Genomic DNA, 24,697 nt, shown 5'->3' with positions numbered 1-24,697 from the left:
AGATCGGCGACATTATGCGCAAGGGCACGAAGTATACACCCTCCGGTGCTAGAGCATCGCCTGCTACACTGTTCGCACAAGGAAGACACACGCCCTGACCTGGTTATCTGCTCACTTCTTCTTACGCAAATCCTGTATGAAAACATGCGTAGATATTTCTTTTAATCAGATACAGATAATGTGTGCGAGCGTCTCATCACTGCTATGTCACACGTGGGGCTATTGGCTATACCAATAAGGAAGGCATATGAGTTAGTAAATGCAACGCCTAGCCAAATACCGTACAGCATGGTCTGTTCACGTCGTGGTAACCCAGCCGGTAGATGCATCCGTATCTCCAGAGACAACGAACGCACACAACACATATTGCAAAGTATGGGCAAAGTACATTCATGACACGGGGCAAAGTACATCCACGGGGCATCAATCGCAGCCCAGCCGCAGCGTCTGTTCGCGAAAGCGGAATCAAGACACAAATGCAAGGCGTGTGCTCTTCTGAAGTGAATAACGTATAGCAGACAGCATTCGAATTGGAGGTTGTTATGCTCGCTTGTCATACTATTGTCGATCTTGCCGCTTTGAGGCGCTGACATGGCGTGAGGTCTGTGCGGTCGACGCTCGCGCGTTCTGGTTAAAAAATTGCAAGAGTGTACGTTTCTTCTGGTTGAACCATGTGTTCCTCCTCCTCCCCTCTCTCTCTATTGTGCTAATGCAGGTCAGTCGAACTGTTTCGCCGATTCCTTAAAAATTCCGACATTCTATCTTACTAGCCGGCGTTCTTGCGCTACAAATGATCATAACCTGGTAACTAATCAGAATTATTCACTGATTAGTTTGTTAATTATTGACTTGAGCGCGCATACGTCGTTTGCAAAATTTAAGCCGTGCAGTAGTCAAGTCGGGCCTGTTTAGCATAAGTCCTAAGACTAACTCCTCTTTCGAGATACCCACCCCCGAAGTGAGCTATAAATGCATTGGGTGTGCCTTCGGCCTAAGAGCACACGAACACGAGCTGAAAGTACAGGTCGAGTCATAGCGACACCTGTTAAACCATTTAATGGAGCTGCTCATCACACTATGAAGAAACGATATTCCTTAGGAGCCCAATAACAAAAACAGCGCGAGAGGTAGTCGAGGAAGGAAGGAAAGAAGGAAGGTTAGCCAGTCCTCAGACCGGTTGGCTACCCTGAGCTGGGGAAAGGGGTATAAAAGATAATATAAAAGAGGTGTTACAAAAAAAGGGAAAGAAGAGCACACACACGTACACAAATAAAAATTCGAGGACGCGTAAGCTTCGCGTTTAAGAGGGGAACGCGATAGCCTTATCGAGCCCGTTCGCATCGCATTTTTCTTTGTGAGTAGGCTTCACTGCAACAAAGAACGTGGAAAAGCCAGCTTACAAAGACCAAGCTTACACCGATCCCCTTTAAGTCAGCGTCACTATTAAACAGTAATGCATTGCTGGGAAGACGTTTTTCCAGGGGCATTATAAGTCGTCTTATATTAAAATGTGAAGGCCTTAGGACGTTTTTTATTATTTATTAATTGTTTGTTATTGCCCCGACGCACGCGCGTGTCCAAAACGCATTAGGCCGGCGAAGTCCCAATTTGATCTGCCGAGGGTGCGAGCGCCATCTGGATGTGATCTTCGCAAGTAATCTTCCCGAGCGCGCCGCTGTTGGTGTGGTAGAAATGCTGGAAAAAAGGTTTGTGGGATTGAGTTTCCTCATAACAGAATGATGTTTTCTCCTACATTACAATCCGCCGCCACCATGTATGTAGGTTTCGGTTAAGTCGTACTTTACCATTTTAAATGCGAAGCATTTCTTGGCGAACATTTGCTACTTTGACAGTATCTATCTATCTGTCTATCTGTCTATCTGTCTATCTATCCATCTATGTATCCTAAAGTTCCCTATAAAGCCCGGGGGGAATGATAAGGGGGCGTTCTATGCCGCGCGTGCCTATTCGGGCCGCTCTATCTTGAAAGCCATCAGTATCTATCTATCTATCTATCTATCTATCTATCTATCTATCTATCTATCTAGCCGCCTACACCTTTAAGCTCTAATGGTCGTTTCGTTACCTTGGTATGTGCCAAAATTGACATACTATGACGAGCATATGACGAGCATAAACGATATGTCATTACATGCGTGTCATGTAGGTCATGGAACAGCCGCCTATATCTTGGTGCTCTCGTGGTCGTTTCCTTAACTTGGTAGGTACCAAAATTGGCCTAGTATGACAGGAGTGTATGACGAACATAAGTGATAGGTCATGACATAATGTCATAACATGCGTGCCATGTAGGTCATGACAATGACCAAGCGAAAAAGATTAACACCCGCCGTGGTTGCTCAGTTGCTATGGTGTTGGGCTGCTGAGCACGAGGTCGCGGGATCGAATCCCGGCCCGGGCGGCCGCATTTCGATGGGGGGCGAAATGCGAAAACACCCGTGTACTTATATTTAGGTGCACGTTAAAGAACCCCAGGTGGTCCAAATTTCCGGAGTCCCCCACTGCGGCTTGCCTCATAATCAGATCGTGGTTTTGGCACGTAAGACCGCATAATTTTAAAGAAATATTAACACTCAAAAACCACTTAAATGGGTTCGGAAGTTGGTACTAGTGAAGGGACCACTAAAGGATGCTGGTAGAAGTCATAGTCATGAGCATGACTGAGAGAAAATGACATTCACTCAGTGAAAAAAAAAGATTAACACTCAAAAACCCACTGGAATGGGTTCGGACGTGGGCACTAAGTGAAGGAAACACAAAAGGATGATGGTAGAAGTCATGAGCATTACACAATGAGAATGACGCAGCGAAAAAAGAGTAACACTCAAAAACCAATGAAATGGGTTCGGATGTGGTACTAAGTGACGGAAAACGCTTAAGGTTGATGATCGAAGTCACAGTCATGAGCATGACTAAGGCTTTCGCCTTTAGGTCTCTTAGGTGTAGCTAAAGGGACTCCTGAGGTCTCATGACATGCGTGTCATATAGGTCATGAAAGAGCCGCCTACGTCTTGGTGCTCTCATGGTCATTTCGTTAACTTGGTAGGCTCCCCGCACACTGCTTCGCATAACATCGATTCCCACAGGGCATGGGATCTGCCGGCTTTTTCTGACGAGTTTCACTGTGAGAAATTTCATTTTGGTTCACTAACACCTTGCGCCACGCGGAGAGCCTGCGCAGTTGGGATGGTTCAGGATGATTTTTTCCGCCACGGACGCCAACACGGACACCGACGCTGACACCGACGCCGACACCGACGCCGGCGCCAACGCCTGATTTTCTGCGACACGTGGCCCTTAACTCTGTCGCGTTAAAAATGGAGTATACGGCACTGCAGTCTGTCTCTAAGACCAGTCATCCGCAAGAAGCGTAACAACGCTTTCAAAGCCTTCTGGGCAGAGGAAGGTCTCGGCCAGTGTCCCGGGACCTTTTCCTCTGACAAAGAGCGCTTGTCAAGTCCATCTAATACTCTTGAAAAGTTATTTCCTGGGCGCACTGAAGCGGGGGCACACACAGAGAAGGTGGGCAACTGTTTCCTCGCAGCTATATACAGTTATCGCACCAGTACAGCTATAATACAGTAGGGCTGTTGGCCATTCCGATCCGAAATTAATAAGAATTCGTGAAGGCCACACCAAGGCACAAGCGGCACAGAAGCGTCTCCTCAGCTCTAGATATTCCTGACGGAAGACGGAGCTATAGATTTGGATCCAAGTTGGGGAGACGAGCGTTAGTAAATTCCGTCGAGTTCCACTGTGCAAGTGTAAGTTCACGTGCAAGCGAATAAAGCCCTCTAGCTGCGTCTGTTCTGGATAGTGGTATAGTCCACACTGTGGAGACCATCATGATCTGATCGGGCCGCCTCATCAGCACGCTCATTTCCGTAGGTACCGCAATGACCCGGTATCCACTGATACACTATGTTGTGTTTTTTTTCTCTCTATTGCGCGATAATGAGCAAGTCTTATGTCCGCGACTAATTGGTCATTCGGTCTATGACCAAGTGGCGACATAATGCACTGGAGAGCGGCCTTGGAGTCGGAGAAGATTGACCATGCCTGCGAGCGTTCTTCAATTAAGAACTCGAGAGCAGCACTGAGGGCGGCGAGTTCAGCAGCCGTCGATGATGTAAACTGCGATGTCTTGAATTTTAGGGTGACGGACTTCGCGGGAACAACCACTGCTCCTGCTGAGCTTGCAGAAGAAACTGGACCATCCGTGTAAATGTGAAGGCGTCCGTTGTGTTTCTCATGCAGGAACAGTAGTGTGGCTTGTTCTAGGGCTAACGACGACGATTGTGTTTTCTTATGGATTCCTGAAATGGGTGGGGGGACTTCGAGGGGATCTAGGCACCACAACGGTAATGGTGGTCTTGCTGCAGGCGTGAAGTTCGAGGAAAGCACTGTACGATGCGAAGCAATAATATCGCTGAATGCAGAGTGTGGCCTAGAAGTAGGAAGTGAGGCGAGGTGGTGTGATGGAATCTGGGAGAAATGCCTGACGTGCGTTGTTAAGGTATGGATGCGAATATATGTTGTTATTGGGTGATCACGCGCGATGACGACAGTGGCTGCTGAAGATGCACTTCTTGGAAGGCCATGGCATATTCTCAGTGTTCGAGCTTGAATCGACTGGAGGATTGTACGTTTGTTTCGGGTTCTGCCCAGTACAGGTAAGCTGTAGCACATGAACCCGAGGAAAAGTGCAGTATAAAGTTGAATAATCGCTCGTACAGATAGAGACAGTCGAGGATTTTCTTATGAGAGATATTCGAGGCCTTTCTTATTAGGCAAGCGCGTGACGTTTGCGTGTTTGGTCGAACTCTAAATATCAGTAAAATGAATTTTCTCGTTGGTTATGGGGAGGGTAATAGTTATCAGGCCTCTATGGCTGTATATCCACAGCCACGCCACACATCTTTCTTAATCCAAAGAAGCATAACTTGAACGTATCATCAAAAAAAAGTTTGATGCAACGCACTAGGTAAACCCATATTGGTAAAATATTATTGCAAGGTTCTCAAGTCAAACCATGGCTGTAATAAATCCCGAAATATTAATTTGGTGTTCTCTTTAACAGTAGCTAAGCCATGCTGTAAGTTCTAACGGTTACGAAATGTCCTGAAGGTTTTGACGGGTAACATTTGCGAGTTATAAAGTATGTAATTTTTTATAATATAATTAAGTGAGCTTGTTGCTGGGCTCATTGGTTGACATTTAGGGCAGACAGTAGGAAGGGAAATATTCACATAAAAATGAGACACACAGAGCAGCGTTGCACATGGACGAGATCTAACCCTTGTGGTAGTAAGATAGGCAATGAATGCGATAGCAACACAGCAATGTCATACGAAGTAAGGTGAGCGGCTTTGGTAGCAATATGAATTGTAGTAAACATGAGCTCATTAAGTAAGCAGGTGTGCTGCGGCGTAAGTAGACAGACATGAAGAGAGACTCGATGACCACGAGAAGGCGCGTGTGAAACGGTGGTGTTGATGAGAAGCGCTTCCCGTGGGCAGCGCGCGTGCGAAGGGACACACCTGTAGCGCTGCACTGCCGATCCGGGCAGCATTACATGTGTAGCGTGCGTTGGAAAATGTGGCCCGACTATCACTAACTGAATGAACAAGCGTGGTGTGAGCGCGCACAAACAAACATGAATAGATCACACTGAATGACTGCAGACAACGACTGTCAAAACGCTGGCAGCAAGCCCATACGCTGCAGCGGGCGAAGGTACGTGCGGTCTATCGCTTCAACAGAAACTGAGCGGCGAATGCACAGTGCATAAAGGTCAGAGCCGTGTGGAGATAAGAGACGGTGCGGCGAGCGACGAGCGCGGTTGTTGGCGGAGTAGAAATGCTCCGAGAACTGTAGAACTGTTCCGAGAAGTTGTTTATGGTGACGCTATTTATATATAAAATGTGTATCAATTTGAGTTTCCCCGAAGTGCGCACCATGTGAAATAGACAGCGGGCTAGTGGTAGAGCGCCTAGTGGTACAGAGCCATTCTACTCTGTGAAGAATTTTGAACGAAGGTACGAACGCATTTATTATCTTGATCGGTTATCATCGTGACGATAGGTACGCATACACATTCTCCTATCACCTTGTCTCTACTTTCCTATCACTTTGCCTCCCCTCCCCTCTCTCTCCCAGCGTAGGTAGCAAACCGGACCTTCCCCTGTGGTTAACCTCCATGCCTTTCTCCTTTCTTCTGTCTGTCTCTCTCTCTCTCTCTCTTGTACCACTTCTGTTATTATTACATTGATTCCATCATATTCGCGTATAGTCTGGACTCCCGAGGATCAAAGCTCTCGCGAAGAGCGGTGGCAGGAACAATTAGCAGGCACAATTAAGAGATTTAAAACCAGCCGCTCTGTTGAAACAATCCATAGACTTCGACTTCGCGCATTCTATAATAAATGCTTCTTGTATAATATAGGAAAAACTGAACGTGCCGGGCATGTTCTAGTGAAGAAGCTTAATAAGACCAATAACATTTTTTTTACATTGTAAAAAAATGCCATACCCACCGTAAGAGGAAGCAACAATACCGTAGGAGGTTTTCAGCGAAGCTACACGGCTTGTATAGGCGACCATTATCATTTGGAATATCTTGACTCAATAGTCATCAGAAAATTGCAACGCAGTGCTGCAAGCGATATTACACATTTTTAAGGGAAGCTTTATGGGCTCACAAGTGTCGGCGGCGGCGGTGGTGGTGGTGTCACGCTGAAAAGTGGACCGATCCTGGCGATCGTGCAGAAAGGGTCCAAGCCCAATGGCAAAAAAGAAAGAGAGAGAGAGAAAGATAAAAGATGAGAGAAATAGACAGAGACAGAAAGAAAGATAAAGAAAGAGAGAGAGAAAGAAAGAAAAAATCGCCAGCCCTTCCCCCGTCAAGAAAATGGGGATAAGCAAAGGTTGTCGTGTGTGTACTTGACCTACTACTTTCCCTTCCCTTTCCTACTACTTTTCGTTCCTTTTCCTTCTACTTTTGTTTCCCTTTCGTGCAACTTTTCCTTCCGTTGCTGTGTATACGTTTCCTTCGCTCGATGTATACATTTAATAAACGTTTATGTTTTATTACCGTGACATGTCGTGAACTTTACGTTACCCTGACGAAGGTCAGATACACACACGACAAGCTTCGCTTGCCCCAATTGCTCGGCAGGGAAAGGGCTGGTGATTTTTTTTTTTTTTTAGGAATCAAGTGTATCAAAATGTTATTAAATTAAAATATGGCACTTTTCATCTCGTTCTTCTTGCTCTTCTGGAATCGCACATGTGCTTGTTTACGTGTCTATTTGTGCCTTCGCGTTTCCGTGGATTTTATGTCCGTGATCGCGAGCGCTGTACTTAGCATCATGGCACTCAAAAGGGGCCCCACTTACCACTGCCCGAGAATATTTCTAATGTGTGAACTGCCAGGAACGTTTGCCTGTACGTTAACTTTAGAAAAGGGCTATTTCTATCATCTTTTTTTTTTCTAGTATCATCCCCGTTTTTAGCCCCATTATCGTGTCAGGGTAGTAGCCAGCGTCACAAGTTACCTGCCCTGTACGTACGCTCGCTCTGAAAAAAACTTTGCGCAATAACCGCGAGTAATAGTATTTTAAGCATGAAATGATTTTAGCTATCAGCGACCTTCAAGTGACCTTGAGCCAAAAGTCAGAGCCGTTATCCGGGCACTCAAACGAGAACAAAACGAGATCCTCCAGGCAACCAGTCTTAAGAAAATGTGGTCTCTGGCCCCAACCCTTTGTGCAGGACCACGTTACAGACGCTAGATACTCCCCAAACAATTTACAAAATATTGCTCCGATTTCTTCCTAATGTTTGTTCACAATATCACTCAAGCTGCAACTTCCAGTACGCCGAAGCTTTATTTGTCATTTCCAATGGCGACGTTCAAAAGGCAGACACAGGGCACCATGTACACTTGATTGTCATCTTTTGGCGCTGAGACAGGGTTGCCAGTGCTCTTTCAACGCCAGCGGTCCGTGAGTTGGCCGCTCATTTGCAGCCGACCACTTTGACGCGACAAGAAGAAAAAGTAGCGACAGACGCTGAGCGCACTGCACTGTTGGAAGAAGAAAAGCGGTTAAAGGCGGCGGCACCGTGCACAGGCAGCAAGAGACGCCATATACTCGTAGTAGCCATTTCATGCTTACTACTCTCGATAACGGGAGAGCCCACAATTTTTAAGCGATGCTTTATACACTCACAAGTGTCGGCGGCGGTGGTGGTGGTGGTGTCCCGCTGAAAAGTGGGCCGATCCTGGCGATAGTGTAGAAAGGGTCTAAGTTACATGGCACATATCAGGGACAAAAAAGAAAGAGAGAGAGAGAAAGATAGAAAGAGAGAAATAGAGAGACAGAGAAAGAGAGACGGAGAGAGAGAAAGAAAAAAACAAAGAAAGAGAGAGAAAGAAAGAATAAAAATCACGAAGGTCGGGTACACACACGACAAGCTTCGCTTACCCCCATTTTCTCGACAGGGGAAGAGCTGGTGATTTTTTTCTAACCTCTATCGACTTGCGGCGAGCGCAATCCACGGGCACATGTCCGACAGATAAAAGTGAGAATGCCCGCTCTTATAGATGACAATGAATAAAAATTTAACGCCTGAAATAGACGCCTACGTAATCGTGCCGTAGTTAATCCGAAGTCGCATTTGCTGAAACCTAATTCTACAATGTGAGCGGGAAAAAAAACTGGCTGCGGTTGGGAGGCCGCGTTTAGTGTATTAATGCGATTACCAATCTTAGCCTACTTCCCAAACTACAGATTGCACATGAATGTGTCTTCAGCAATACTATGTGCCACTACATTACTTCAATGTTAATTGCATTAACGCCGACAGTCTTCGTGAGACGGTTTGGGCCATTTTTTCTTTCTTTGTGCCTTTTCCACGCTATCTAACCCCCGGAACAGCAAATTATTCTCTCGGGGGTCAACCCAGCTTACTGAAATCAGTGAAACCAAACCACATTATTCAGGTTATTCATTTCGCATTGCCTCCAGCAGAACCTGTTCGTTGGAGGCAACTTAGAGTGACCTGTTCGCTATCTCCGTGATTTCCGGCGCATTTCAACATTTCAGTTTGTTTGCCATAGCCCTTTTAACAACGAGGAGTAAGTCCCCTTAAAACTCGTGTGATTAGAAAAATCGCAACCACTTCGGAAAATAGAAAAACAAAGTAATAGCATGACACAGTAGCCGGAGAACACTTTCTTGCATTTCTTTATTTTCTTCACCACACTTCATCGGGGCAACGTTCCAGAAATGCGGGAGAACACACTCAGGATGGACAAAATGCAATTTTTTTTCGCTCACTTTCTAACACACATCAGCGACAAAAAGTGCATCACACGAACAATACACTCCGCAAGAAGCTTTCACGACGTAAATTTATCTCTCCTTCGGCTCAGTTTATCTCTTCTATTTTGTGCTGGCACACATTGGCCAGATACGAACACGTGAACGACTGTGCGAAGATCACGGGACAACTCCAGCACAGCCAAGTCCGAAAGAGGAAGTGCACGAGCAATGCCTTAGAGGGAGTACTGCTTCCTATTTTCGAAATTGTGGAAAACTCTACCACGCGATTTTCCCACGAAAAAGGATAGCAATTGGCAAGTGCGAAGTTTGGGAAGCATTTGGAAGTTATTTGAATCTCATGCTAAATTCTTTCTCTGAACTCAGACCCGACGCCATCGACGTGTGTGTGTGTGTGTGTGTGTGTGTGTGTGTGTGTGTGTGTGTGTGTGTGTGTGTGTGTGTGTGTGTGTGTGTGTGTGTGTGTGTGTGTGTGTGTGCGTGGTGCGTGTGCGTGTGCGTGCGTGCGTGTGCGTGCGTGCGTGCGTGTGCGTGTGTGTGTGTGCATTTAATGCTTGCTTACTGAACATTAAATTTCCGGACAATTTTTTTGGAGGTGGCTGCATTTTTCGTAAACACTAAAAAAAATCGGTGAAGCTTGACGGCTATCACTTGTTGCAGGGCTAACTTGCGCTGAAAAACGATGCTGAAAAATTTTTGGTGCGTCTTCTTGGCTCTGACGAGTGGCTGAGCATTCGTATGCAGTACTATCAGGATACCTAGAAACATGAACACGCAAAAACGACTCATTAAGGCAACTACATATACCGAATTAATTTTAACAGGACGGGGGAACTGGGAGCCAAATATTCAGAAAAAAAAACGCGACGAGCGGCTGGGGAACTTGAGTTGGCTTATCATTTTCATGGTTATCGAACAGTAGCTAAGGTATGTTCTCTCTTAAATTTTGGCTGTGTCCTCATGAGCTGTTTACGCCTGTGTTGTATTTTCGCTCTTCAAGCCCTTCTTTTTCTTTATTTTCTTCACAATGCATGAGCTTGCTTTGTTAGCATATTGTTACTTTTTTTACTTGTATTGACAGTGCCTTTTAATTAAAGTTCTTGTTCTGTTAGAAAATATTTTTAGACATGCTGCATTTCCTGTGACTACACTTCCTGTTGGTAAACTAGAAAAGAAGTAGATACACAAATGTTTGCCTGTAGGCTTTACAAGGGGAAAAACGATTCCTTCACAATGCATTGGTGAGTAAATGTGGCACGTCGAATACTCAAACAAAGAGCAACTTCAGCAATACGGTCATTTGTGGTAACGCCAACTGCCAATGCCGAACAGAACTGACAGAAGCATTCGCGTACACGAATGTGTAACCATGATTGAAAGAGATCGATATACGAAGCCTGCTAGGAAATCAGCTGCTGCCCCGGTAAGGACAAGTCACAGCTACATCGGACACACACACACTGTGTGCATGTTTTCATTTGCTCAATTCCTCGTACCATTTGTGTTTATTCCTTCGACGATCAAATACTGTGTAGAATCCTGAGACGGATGCTGCCAACGTCTCCGATGCGATCAAATAAATCAGTAATTAATAGAAGCTCCAAGTCAAAATGTTCGCTCCGGATTGAGGATTCCCTCCTTCGCCAACTGCATATCAAATACGATGGTTTGTGTAAATTCTACAAACCTTTAAGGGAGGGAAAAGAATAAGCAGGCAGCAGTTAAATCTACTCAGACTTGGTTGAGTGAATATTGACGCATGATTATCGCGGCAGTACGTCATGGTCATACGGATGTATGGTAGATTTGAAAATGCTTTCTCCGCATCTGTCCAACATATCTGCGCTTAAGTCGCTCTGCCGTATTAACTATAATAGCACAGTGGGGAGGCTTGATTTCTAATGATAGCATTCTAACCGTGTTATTTAAAAACGCTTGAAAATGTACCGATAAGATTAGTAAGAGTGCTGGAGATACTTCATATGTGTGAGTGAGAGTCAACAAAAGAATCTCAGATGAAGAGGTTTAAAATGAAAATGGGGCATATTTATTTCAAGTCAATTCAAGCTTACTTGCAACACTCACAGAGTACAGTGTTTAAGGCCACTCTGGCAAGAAAGCTGCAAGAGTACAGCTTGACGAGGCCGAGGGCCGGGCCACCACCAGGCAACAACAGCAGTGAGAATTTAGTATCAGAAGCGGTTCCATGCACAAACTTGTAATGTCGTAGTTGTTCTGAATTATTGAAATTACTGCGAAATTGATACTGAACATTCTCATAGACGGCGAACGTAAACAGCCCAGCATATTGAAAAAGTAGGGTTAGGTCTTTTGCAAGCAAGCTGAAAGTGTCTGCCAACATGAGATACGTGATTTATAAAACTGCCCGCTTGATTCACATCATGCTCTAAAGAACAATGTACGAAATAAAACGATAGAGCTATACCACTGCAAGCGGAAATGTTTCAGTGGAAGCTATCGGCACGTTTAGAGACCTAGCGGGAACTCTTTTCATGTTCAACAAACAAGCAAAACAAAGAATACCAACCGAAAACGCAGCGCTGTTCTCTATGCGCATAGGTGAAAACAAAATGCAACATGTCTATCACTCATCCTCGCACCTTGATTCGTGCGTGAACCTTGATCGGCAATATTTAGGGAAGTTCGATCAGGCTTGTCAAGCAAAATAATCTTGGATGTGATGGCTCGGAAAACACATCGGTAGCTTTCTTTTCTTTTTTTGCGTGAAACCAGCTCACTTTTATATTTCAAAATGTTCTTTTTTTCTTTCCATCATTTGAAAGTGCGTATTGATTTATTGTACCCAAATATATTTGAAGTACTACTTTGGAATCCTCAACAACTTGGCTCGTTTTGTCGTGACTGGAATGCTTATTTGGGTCCCGCACGTACCGAACTTGAAGTAATGAACTCAGTTCATTCACAAACGTACAAAATTCGGAAACAGCTCTCGTTCTTTCCAAACTAATGCCCGTAACATAGTTTTGCCGGGCCTTGGCATTCAGCGAACTTCTTGTACTTGGTGCTCCGATTGCATCGCCGGCAATAGCTCTCAGCAAAAAAAATTATAATAAAGAAGAGAAAGAAGCCAGCATAGATAATATAAAAAATGTCGTAATATATAAACAAAATTAGAACATTGTATCAAACGAGGCACAGCCAAAACATCAGTGGCCACAATGACTTGTTGGTGTCGTAAATGAAGTGTTTACTCCTTAGAAGCGCAGGCTACTTCTCTGCTGCGACGCGTAATAAATAGAAAAGAAACAATTTAACACTGTTGTAAGTAGTCAAGGAAAGGATAAAGGCAGTAGTTCACAAACGCTTACTTTCGTAGCCGCATTTATGACTAGTCAGCCACCTGCAGTAATTATAGTTTTCCTATTCATATTGCCTGCTGCCTGTTCTTATTAACCACTATAGCGTATGAAATGTTTCATGAATACTGGCCTATAACAAACAGAGCTGTTAACATTACTATTGCCATTTAAGGGACAAGGAACAGGAATATTGAGTTAAGCAGTATTTCTAAATTCAGGCTTCTATAACGCCAACATGGCATGTCAGCCTGTATTTCTTTAGGGAAGCCTCCTTAACCTTTAGAGATGCAAAAACAAAAGACGGGTGGCGAAGCTGCCCTGAATTTTCCGCACCAGCTCACCATGGCGACACCAATTTCGAAAGCGTCTGCTCTCGCCTAAGTAATTGTTATTTTGTTAATATATGTTTCTCAATAATTTTCCAATAATCCCAAAACTTTTTTCCCAATACCAATTAGCATATTCAGCTAAATGATTGAGAGTAGTCTTTTGAAGGAGGAGTTCACTTGTATAACTGAATTAGTGCTGCTCGTCAGTGTTAGTTTACACGCCAACGTGCATGCGTCGGTAAATACTACCTTTATAAAAGTTATCTTATTCGTTCCGATTGTATCGCCTGGTTTTGTTAGCTTCCTTTTAGCACAAAAATTCAAGCTCTGTGTACTTAGCTGCAGGTTTGCTTAATGTGACCATGAATATTGAGTGTTTTCGATGGTGCCTACCAATGTCACACGAAGAAACACGTCTGCAGTATCCTTTATATTCGTGCTTGCGTGTATTGCTGTACCCCACAAAAATTGTACGCATGACTGGCAGTCACTTTATAGATTTGTCCCTTTACGTGAAGAGGTTATGTATGTACATGTCAACACCAACGTAACCACTGGAGTGTCAGCCCTGTTTTTTGTAAAATGATTATATGACTCAAAGTTCATCAGCACAGGTATGATTCCGTTTTGCCTGGCCGTAGACTGAGGCCTCGAAAACTGTGTTTTGTACTCCGGCAGCATTGTGCCCAACTTAAACATTGAGGTTGGGATATAAAGTAGGCGTATCATCATGATCAGCTTATATTCATGTCCACTGCAGGACGAAGGCCTCTCCCTGTGATCTCCAATTACCCGCTCTTGCCCTAGCTGATTCCAGCTTGGGCCTGCAAATTTCTCAACTTCAAATAAGCGTATAGTGAAAAGTAAACTTCTGTGCAAAAGCAATCTTCGGCATATCGTTAGTTAGAATCATTCACCTTTTGTAATCAATACAGTGTAGTCGAACGAATCTGTAAATAATGAGTTCGGAGCTAAATATGTAGGGGTGTTGTAAGGACGCTCTTTGCAGCTCCAGATGATGACAATTTTCTTAATTTATAACATATACGATCTATGAGTATTTTGTAGTTAAGAAGACTAACTTATTTGCTATTCTTATTGTTTCATGGTTTCGGACAAGACCACTTCGGCATCTATGTGGAACAAGGGGAGACACTAGCTTGGTGCATTTGTGTGTAGCGTGATGTTCCTTTGTCTGGTTTTCATTTTGTCTGTGCGCGTATTCGTGTGAAGGACATCGCAAGCAAACGCAGGCACTACTAAAAATGTATCGTGCTTGATTTCGTTCTGTTGCATCAAGTTATTATCCCCAGCGCCAAGAAGTGGGCAACGACTAACATTTGCTTATCTTTTAGCATATTCATTTTTTTGGAGTTAGAGTCACGAAACTAGGGAAAACTTGTAATTAGTGTACAATTAAGTGCTGGACCACCTCGACTAAGATTAGCACAGCCATTTTAATCCAACTGGACTGCTCAGCGGGGTCAAAAACGACATTGAGGTGACGACAAACGTTAAGTGTTGTAATGAGTAAGTTGGTGCGTAGATGCTGTTAATACGTGTGCACCGCGCGCTGTCACACAAGACTGCAGGCGGGACTGTTTGAACAAAATAGAGACGCTTCAGGAGGCTTTATGCACGGGGCATCAGCTTTTAACAGCGGAGCTATTTAAACCGAGCGTTAGTTCGTAACGTGCGAACAGAAAATGTGGGCCGATCCTGGCGGTAGTGAAGAAAGGGTTCAAAAGCAATGGCACATACCCCTGTGAACTAGCGAAGCTGAGCCTGGCTAAGTCTAGCTAAGGATGGTTGGGACTACTTAAGCTTAGTCAGTCATCAATAGTCAATCGATAGCCAATCAATAGCTAATCCGGAAAATTCCGGAAATGCTGGGGATGACTTGGTAGTGCTTAACATAGCCCAAATACGTGGCCAATACCTTGCGATAGCCAATCGATAGCCAATCAATAGCTAATCTACAATCGATCAATAATCAATAAATTCCGGGATATGCTGGGAATGACTTGGTAGTGCTTAGCCTAGCCCAAATGCCGGGACTAGCTAGGTGCCCATCAGCTCCGCCGTCTCTTTAGCATTGCGCCTCCAGTGCAAGCTACGCTACTTTTTTATCAAGAAAGCGCGGACACAAACCTCACTCGAGAAAGATAACGGAAATGTCTTGTCTTAAGACCCTGAATTCTCCCGCACTCTTGCTTTCTTTCTTCTTATTCTATTCAATTCTTCATGAAGATCAGACAGGTGTTTTGTGCCTTCCTCTATCAGTTGCTAGCTTGCTTCCTTTTTCCATTTTGTTTTTACAGAAATTATTGTCAAAGCAACAGAAAGACATTTTGTACGACTGAACTTTTCATTACATATAGCGATAGAAGATTTTATTTTTGCGACTATGTCAAATTGTTTGATTGGTTGTTTTGGTCAATGATCTTAAACTCCCGGAGCTATCAGCTATGACATCTATGCGCTATTACATCTGTGGGCTATGAATGTGGCTCTGAGAGACGCCGTTGTGTAGGGCTACAATTTAATTTGGACAACGGGTATCTTGAACACGTAATCGAATGTTGGTACACGGGCCTCTTCTTTATTTTTTGTGACAGTCGAACTCTACGGCGTACCTGGAACTGTGCACAGCAGATGAGCGTCATAGACACTGAAGCAGAATGACCGCGTATACAATGAATTTTCTGCCATCGTACAGAAACCTTAAGGTTGCGAAATATGTTTGCATTGCATAGCATGAAATTCTCTGTCAATATCTTCGGCTGAGATGTCACAGAAGTAAGTTTTCAGGAAAGCGCACAGATGTACCATTTATAGTTACAAGTAAATCCTTGTCTCAAGGTACTGATTTATCTAGTTGAAAGTGCGAATCCATGGCAGGCATTCGGTGCAGAAATACACAGCAAGCATTCGTTTCCCCGTTCACTGAGTAATTCTGCCCTGGCGGACTCACGTATTCCATGAATCCACTGCCATGGATTAATCCATGAAAAACTACTGATTTCCATTTCTGTAGAGATCGCGCCGGCGTCTTCTTGCTCACCCAATCCCGTCAACAGTCTTGTGTTGCTGTCCAGTGTATGCATACATCATGACGAACACATGTGCTTTTGTGAGGCACGCAGAAGTAAAACTCGTGGCGAACGAACACAGGTGCTTGTGTACAAGAAGGCAAACTCTATGGCGAACGAGAGAAGCAGGCAAACCTGAGCTCAGCCCACAACAATGACACCCTTCAAGACATGAGTGACTAGCGTTATGAACCCTTCCTGCGAGTTAAAAGGAGTCGCGCTGTCCTGGAATCCCGTCAAAGAAATCTGAGCCGCACTCTCGTTCGATCACTCTCTTCTACACTCTCATCTTAGCATGACGTAATGTCCAACACGCCGACACGTTGTCACAACAATCAACCGTTGACGTCACGACATTTGTGCTGCTAGTCCTGTCAGTGCGTTCGACATTCCGGCGGCGAGAAATTGTTAAACATACTATTATGCGGACTGGTTCTTGCAGTCCCTGAAAAGCTTTGTTATCTCGTGCAGTCATTGGACATTCATGCATTTCCATGCTGGTGCTGGTTTGTATGCGCGACTTGTTATATCACGTGAGAGTGGAACGCAACTGCGCTGCTGTGGTATCTTATCCACTGCTAATAAATGAAATAAGCTAGATGGATGAAAATAGTTAGATTTAGAATAGCGTAGGCAAGAGGATTGTGCGCAATTGAGAGGAGCGCTCAACTTTCTGCTCATGCGCACTGCAAGCACAGGTTGCATACTGTTGCACACGCATGCCTTTTGCTATGCTGAAGCTAGACAGTTTTAACATGAACTTATGCGTATTAGAGTCGCTGTTTTACTGTAATACCAGGATGGAGCCGCGCAGCAACAAACCTTATGGCACCATTTTGGGATGCTTCGTTCGAAAACCACGGCGGACATTTTTTTTTTCGCCTTATCCACCTATTCATATTTGGTGTGGAAAATGTGTCTGCAGTGGCAAAAACTTCCAATTACAGCACGTTTTTCAGTTAGTATGCCGTAAAAAGCATAAATTACCTGCAAATCTTCGTTTGAGTACAAAGCGTCTGTACTGGCGCAACTGTTCAGGGCAGTGCAGCTCCCGGTATTAAAAAAATCTGAGCCATCTAATCAAGCTAACAGGAAGTGTGCCTTCGTACACACTTCTCGCCTGTTTACGTATTTTGTAAACAGGTACAGCAACTTATTGTTCTTCAATAAGATGTGCTTCGAAAACGTTCATCGTAGAAACTTGCTACCTGATTGTGACAGGCGACCTTTCTACTTGACGCCATTCGAGACTTTCTTGTCACAAATAGTTCACGTATGCGAGGTTGCAGTTTATAAACTATGTTGAAGCGACTAAAAGCTTCATGATAAAATATAAAGCCAAATGCAGAAGGTGTTGCTGTCACAGCGGTGTGGGAGCGGAGACGAAATGTTTGCAACAGCTAAACATATAGGCTATTTCTAAAAATGGACGAAGTTACATGCGATTGCTTTCATTGGCCGCTGGTGAAATTTCAGTTTACTTGTAGGTTCGAGAGCATTAGCGAAATGCAAAATAAGCTTTTCAGTTCGAGAGGTTAGGCAGCAACAGAGTGCTGTTCTTTGCAAAATAGAGTGCTCTGAATAATGTTATATGAAATGGAAAGAATTTCACATGAAGCAATTGTGGTGTACCGAGTTCATGAAAACTTTCAAAATTAAAGTACAATAGAAAAAATTAGTTTTCAGCGCAGTGAAGTGCTCATGCTACAACGATTTCTTTGAACCAAACGGTTTTCGTGATACTGAAATGAAAACTTACCGAGGCATTCCAGAACTTTTTATTCAACTTATATTATACCAGCTAAATAAATTTGAACAAGACTGCATGTTTAAATACGTAATTCCAGTTCGAATTTGGTCTAAGCCATAAAACAAGTTGGAGCAATCGGTAAAATATTCATAAACGAAGCGTTGCCGACTTTTGTCATTGCTCCTGCCTCGCCACATTTCTTCCCTCTGTTTATGCGCGCATTTAAGTTATAGAGCAATAAAAACCCCACCTTGGCAATGTGTGATTTGATGTGGACTACGCCCCATAATTTAAGGATGAAGGCTTCAAAAAATGTGCTTTGCAGAAGTTGAACCAACCGAGTCCTTGATAGTTCTGGGATCTAGGCAATGCACAATGTCCACACCACGTGAACTGCACAGATATATGTATATATTCTGTCTTTTTTGTTAGACGGTTAGTTGAATGACATCGTAGACGAAAAAATTCAGTTTGATTAAAATACGAGCGCGTTTGATTAAACTATTCGACTACTGATTACGTTATCATAAAATACACGCAAATACTTTTTCTCAAAAAATAATTGCTGTCCCCCTGTCTACACGCAAGACATCAATATCGCCGTTTTGAACACTTCTGCTCCCATTGGTGAAGAACAAACCTAGTTGCCTTGAAACGAAGCCAAGTAGGCGAGGTTTAAGCAGTGTCGAAATTGCTATGAATCTGCTTACCAATCTATTACAAGAAGTCAAGACAAATAACGTCGCTGATTTGAAATAACTTCGCTGAGCGGAAGCAGGAAAAGTATAAGGGCTCTAAATTTTGCTGTTTCTTAACCCCAATTTATAATGCTACATCATCGCTTGCGTTAAGCTACACAGGTGTAGCGTCAGCTGTTGACAAGCGTCCTCTTACTTTTCACTCAGTAACACTATGGGGTACCTTATTAATCATTGTGTACAGCTTGAAGGATACATGAGAATGCATTTCGAAGAATGGTAGGTAAAAACAGGCACCTTCTCTAAGCAAGCTACGCCTTTAGGGTTTTTTTTTTTTTTTTCCGAGCAAGACCAGTGTAATGAACGGGACAAGAAAGGCAGACGCTGCCGTGCCCCCAATTTTTTATCTGTTATTTGCACTGTTTTCATTCTAAATAACATGTACCAACACGGTCAACAACAAAGTAGCTTGAAGCCTTTAGTTTTCGCTTCTCCCTGGACGTATAGATAGCATACAAGTCTAATTTTAGTCTCAGCTGCAGACAATCTTTCGTTGAAGACACATCAATAAACACGTTAATACTTCAAAATATAAAAGCACGCGATACTTCACCTCGGAGCTTGTGAGGACCTTGAATAAATAAAATTAACGTTGTGCGGGAGTTCACAATTGCCAGTTTTTGTCACAAGGGTTTATTCATAGGGATCACCATGTAATGTACATCCAGTGCTCTTGCACTGCGCGATTCTGTACAAGGACCTCAGGAGTATCACAAGTGCAAAGGCCTGAACAGCAGCAAGGAACGCCAACCCTGCAACATCTGTCCCTTGTCACGCAAGGAACCTTGTGGAAGGCAACGAAAGGAGTGACGCAATCGGTAGCCATCATTTACCAAGAACTAGAATTACACTAGAGTCAGCGCTCTGTGTGTTCACTTCGTTCGTGACCGCTGTCTTTCTGTCGCGCTGTAGTCAATAGTAGAACTACACCGCCCACCATCGTGGCTGAAAGTGCCGAATTCATCTTGAGATTTGGCGATGCACTGTGATCGTCGTTACCCGCCTGAACGTGTCTGCTCGGATAGTTCCATTTGTGCTCAGATCACGATTCTGGCCAGAAGCAATGATTTCACTCCCAGAGAACTGATGGAAGCGTTCTATATCTCCTCTAAAGGCAGCGCATGCATGGAAGATATGGCAATTTCTTTATTTGGTAGTGAGGAGAGGCTCTTGCGCGGTATGTAGCAGTGACGCAATGACTTCATACACGTTTTATATAATTCCTCAACTATCAGGTGGTGGACCTCGGTAAAAGCGTGACGTTTATTTCACCTTATGCGATAGCGCAAGAACGTTCTTATGCAACCTAACAGCGAGTACGACAATGATCAATAAGCGTATTTTATTGAAAATCATGAAGGTAGAAACGTGTAGACAGGAGTTGTTTCTACCGCGGACATGAATTTATTCATAGCCTAACAACACGTAACTGGTGAAGCGTTCTGCTGGCCTGCTTGGTTCGTCTCGAGAAGAAACAAATAAACGGTTACAACTACAGACACAACCGACAGAAACTGTGACAAAGGCAATTTGCTTGAGCAGGATTGAAATGGCGTGATATACTGTAACTTTTTCAGTTCGTACCCTGTGGAATTTACGTACATTCCTTTTTACTTAATGGGACTCTAAAAAGCAGCAAGTCTCTTTTCACAAGCTAAACCTTCGTTCAAGGCTTTATGGGCATTTACTTAATGTAATGGGGATTGTTACTAGTGGGGAGAACGGACGGTCAGTTTCCCGTTATGAACTTGGCGCCTGACCTGCCGTACCGGTAAGTTAACGTGAAGTTATTGGTTTCTAAGTATACTTGCCTGTATTGGTCGTCTCTGCGCAGAAATGTCTTCGAAACATGCCAATTTGAATTCTTGGCTCCATTAGAATGAAATTGCTTTTCGTTTGGCCATAACTATTCTAAGCTGACGCTGTCTTAATTCATGACGTCATGGTTGGCTAATTCAAAAACTTCCAAGTGTCAACGCCATCTTTCGTTTTTGCGCATTCTCTCGCGTACTAAGGCTTACAAGCGTTATAGCGTCACAAGCTACATTGGCCTTTTGGTATTTCGAAACTGCAGTTTCCCAGTACAGCTTGCCTTCATGTTCCTTTGTAATGCGTCTCAAAATTTGCTTTTTTCCTGCTCGAAATGAAACTTAGTTGCGAGTTAAAGTCTGTCTCCTGCCTCTCTGTTTCTTGTCACTGCTATAATTTGCGTTTCTTGCCAGAATTCATACGCGTTGAGTGTCCAACACTTGTAATTAGTTCTTTGTTGAAAATACGCTCTGCGTCCAGTCTTCAACACAGGAAGAATAGGTCATTGAAATCGATGCAGTGACTAAGCAGTTCTTCAATATCCTCTCGTTGCCTTTTACATGATCCCAGCCCTGAAATCCCTTATAGGGGTTCAGAGATAGACAGACCGAGCGAGTAATTTTAGACATGCAGAGTTTTCTACATGGAGTTTGTTGCAGTTGTCATAGAAAGGCTTTGACAATGCACAATTATGGTCCAATAACACAATTTTTTCACGCTTGCCTTCAGCAGAATTTGAACACAGGTACTACCTTTTGTTAAACGTTAAACATTGATAGTAAGTTCTAACGTAATAATCGTCAGCACTCAATTTTTCTCATGTCCTTCAGTAACAAAAGCAAAATATGGTTTAAAACTTAATTTAAAAACGATTATTAAATGGTTCGAAGTCGTGGAGACAATGATTAAACATCGCTTGCACGTTCAGTGAGTTTTTTTTTTCTGCAGAAAATTAAGGAAACGCCAATAAACGCTGATGGTGAAGGACTTGGCAAAGGCATTGGCTTCCTTAGGGATTTCAAGAGCGCTAAGTTTTGAGAGTTAAGGGTCTTTAAGCCTTATTATTAAGGCGAAAGTTGATGCGGCAGTTTAAGCGAAAATATGGGCACGATATCTAATCGTCATTTTGGTGTCTGAAAATTTATTTCAGTTTGCTAGTTTGTCGGGCAAATAACACATCTCGATTGTAGGATTGTTAAAATTATATTGGCTCTGGCATCAAAAATATATAACGGTGAGATTTTTTTGTCAGTATATACCTTCAGCTTACAACCAATACGTTCAATACGACCACCCACATGCCGACAAATGCCTTTATGCGCGTGGTCACTACGCCGAAAGTGATTCAAATCTTTGTCTTAATTTTGACTACATTCATTATCACTGACAACACACGTACACTATGATGTCAACATTCGAGAATTCGGTACCAAATAAACTAACACTTATTTGGAATCACGAAACAACAGGTTGGTCGAAGTGCTTAAGTTGATGGCGAGTACTAATCTTCATTTATTAGTGTGTGGACCATGACAATTGACTGAATGGAAGTGAAGACTGCATGTCAAACGACATCCATCAGACAACCTCTCTCTGCCGTATATGGCACTAGTTGCTTTACGAGCAAAGCTTCCAATTTTTTAGCAGATGGAAGCATAAAGTTATTGTCCCGCTGTAAATGAGCACTTCAATTACCACATCATTTCTTTCACTTCAGCTTAGTCACAAACTTAATTCTCATGTCAGGCTCATACCGATGACATTGCTGGTTTTCACGTAGAATGCACTGTGCACTCGTCTGAAGAAAACAGTGGCACAGAAAAGGGAGTCCGGAAATTGCGCTGACTTATTCATCACCAGTACATGTGAACGAAAAAAAAAAACATTGTAGCCTTCTTCATCATAAACTCAGACGTTCTGCGCATATGACAAGGGCTGTTTGCCAGAGGGTCCACTATCTCTCCTATGCCAGACATCTGCAGGGTAAGGAACATATTTCTTCAATAACGCCGAACTTTGGTTCGGTTGGGGTAGCGTAGTTCAGGAATTCGTAGGATCAGTACTTAGACATAGCAGCGCAATGTGTGCGTCTAATTTGTTGCGCTTCACTGAGTGCTGGTCCTACAAATTCCTGAACCATATTCGTCCAGACCCTCCAGAGTCTTGCATATTTGAGCCTCACCCCAATGTCCGGCGTTAGTCGTGGTCATGAGGGCACAGAGGGCACCGGGAGGCATTGGACAAATATTCTGCATTATGCTGCGCAGGAGAAGCAATAGACGATATGTAACATTACGCAAGTGTTCTTCTCCACACATCTAGTCTGATCTATACAAGATGGCTGACCTCGGACTATATCGTCGTAACTAAGGCATCAACGTGCGGACTGGTGCCACTATCTCTGTTGCCTTCCGTACCCCGCACCACCCAACTTCGGTGTACCTCTCACTTTTAAAGGATATACTAGCGGGAGGTTGGCCATCTTGGCTGGGGAAAGTTAGATGCGTGGGAACGACTGCTTACGTTATATCGCACAGCGTCTAAGAATTACCAGCACTCGCATTGTTGTTGACGCGTACCGTGTTTTCCGGACCAGCAAATAACACATGACAATCATGTCCCGTCACCAATAGTTACCGATAGTATATCCCGTCCCTCTTTGCGCGTGTTCCAAATCACCGTGTAGACTTTGGTGTCGACGCCCTTTTAAGCCCTGGGCTAATCCTGATATAGACAGCAACATCAGCTTCGAGGTGACATCGAATACTGCAGTAGTGTAGGCTCTGAAATACAGGAGCTTTGGAGTGGAGGCGTAATACAACGAATGCTATTAAACCAGACTTGCATTCGTGTTCAAGTCTCCTTGACCTGACCGAGGCCTCCACACCTTAAGCGAGAGTGCTGTTTAAGCGTGGCTCCCCAGATTTGGTATGTGCGTGATTTGTCGAACTACAGAAGCCTGTCTCTAGTCATCTGTTGTGAAACAGGTTACTCAGAGCCAAAGTCTAAAATAATAGGTCTGAGAAGTAAGTCGTTATATTTCTACTGGTTTTGTATTCCTGTTTACATGGCTTCAAAATTTTGACACTAGTGTCAAGACGTTTTCCTGTTTCAATACTTGGGAAAGAAGATGTCTTAGAAATCAAGTTAGACAACTTTGCTCGCTGGAACTGATCCGAACATTTCCTTTGTTCACGTTGTTTCCACGCCGTGTGCACAATTCATTGTGTGTCACTCAAAAATAGCTCCAGTGGTACAATTCCCGATCACTTTCGGGGATACGACCACTGTCGCGAGATTTGCAGTGCTTCGACACCTGGCGGGTGAGTGTCTACGGGCGAAAGCGTTCTTGGAACTGTGCTAAGACAGCGTGTTTGGCACTATGCGAGGAATACTGTCGGCCGTAGACGCCAACGCGTCCGGTGCCGAGTCACGCTAAATCTCGCTGTGTAGTCGTAACCCCGAAAGTGATCGTTTCGAGAATGCAGCCCCGGGTTCCTCGCCACTCGTCGCGTTTTTCACCGCAGAAAGTGAGCTCGCTCAGTCCGTCTCTCTCTGTCCGGGCGTGGTGAAGATGACGACCTCCTCTCTCAATTGGGCAGCAGCGTCTTGCCGAGCGTCCCGTGCAGTCCAAGGCCCCAGCGCGCGTCTTCTTTAGGGCCTGTGGAGGGAGGCTGCTGTCGGTCGCCAACCGCCGGCAGAGTCTAGGGATGCCTGAAGCCCTCACAGCTGGTCCAGGTGGAGTCGCAAACCTGGCACGAGCAGCTGAGTGCCTCGTAGTACTCGTACGAGCGCAACTCGTCCCTTTCGTCCAGGTCCTCGGGGTCGCAGAAGCGCAGCTGCACACGCATCAGCTTGCGCGAGCCGTATGTGCAGACCGGGTGGAAGGATTTTTTGAACGGGAACCGCCAGTCGGCAATCTGCGAGAGAAAAGCGTACGAAACTGCATTAGCAGGCTGGTCTCGGCATGATATACTAGAAAACGTGTTGTCGGTTAATGCATTGTTAATTGTTTTTTTTTCATGGTGCTTATTTCAGGGCACGATTCAATGACACTCACTGGAACATAAACAAACGAGTTAATGACAGTCCGCTCTATTCGCTCATAAACAGGGACACATACAACGAGCCCCACAAAGACAGAGAGAGAGAAAAATAAACGAGAGGATATGCAGAGAGGTCGATCGCACGAGTGTCCTGAAAGGTAAAATAAAGAGAAAGGTAAAAGAAAGGAGGAATAGAAAAAGGAAAGG

The 24,697-nt window shown here is 44.1% G+C and overlaps 1 protein-coding gene and 1 long non-coding RNA gene across 2 annotated transcripts in view; one reads left to right on the top strand and one right to left on the bottom strand.

Annotated features, from left to right (window-relative positions):
* LOC125940274 (uncharacterized) overlaps window positions 1–24,697 on the top strand; it is a 108,610-nt gene that overhangs the window by 17,905 nt on the left and 66,008 nt on the right. The gene's annotated exons all lie outside the window — the stretch shown is intronic.
* Window positions 19,216–24,697, bottom strand: part of LOC119464392 (thyrostimulin beta-5 subunit-like) — a 52,265-nt gene continuing 46,783 nt past the window's right edge. Inside the window, exon 2 of the mRNA XM_037725335.2 lies at window positions 19,216–24,364. Within this exon, the coding sequence (XP_037581263.1) occupies window positions 24,149–24,364 (216 nt within the window). The 3' untranslated portion in view covers window positions 19,216–24,148. The remainder of the gene's footprint in view (window positions 24,365–24,697) is intronic.

The sequence above is a fragment of the Dermacentor silvarum genome, chromosome 9 (assembly GCF_013339745.2).
Source record: "Dermacentor silvarum isolate Dsil-2018 chromosome 9, BIME_Dsil_1.4, whole genome shotgun sequence".
NCBI classification, from domain to species: domain Eukaryota; kingdom Metazoa; phylum Arthropoda; class Arachnida; order Ixodida; family Ixodidae; genus Dermacentor; species Dermacentor silvarum.
The sequence above is the reverse complement of the archived record's forward strand: the minus strand, read 5'-3'. Positions and strand labels throughout refer to the sequence as shown.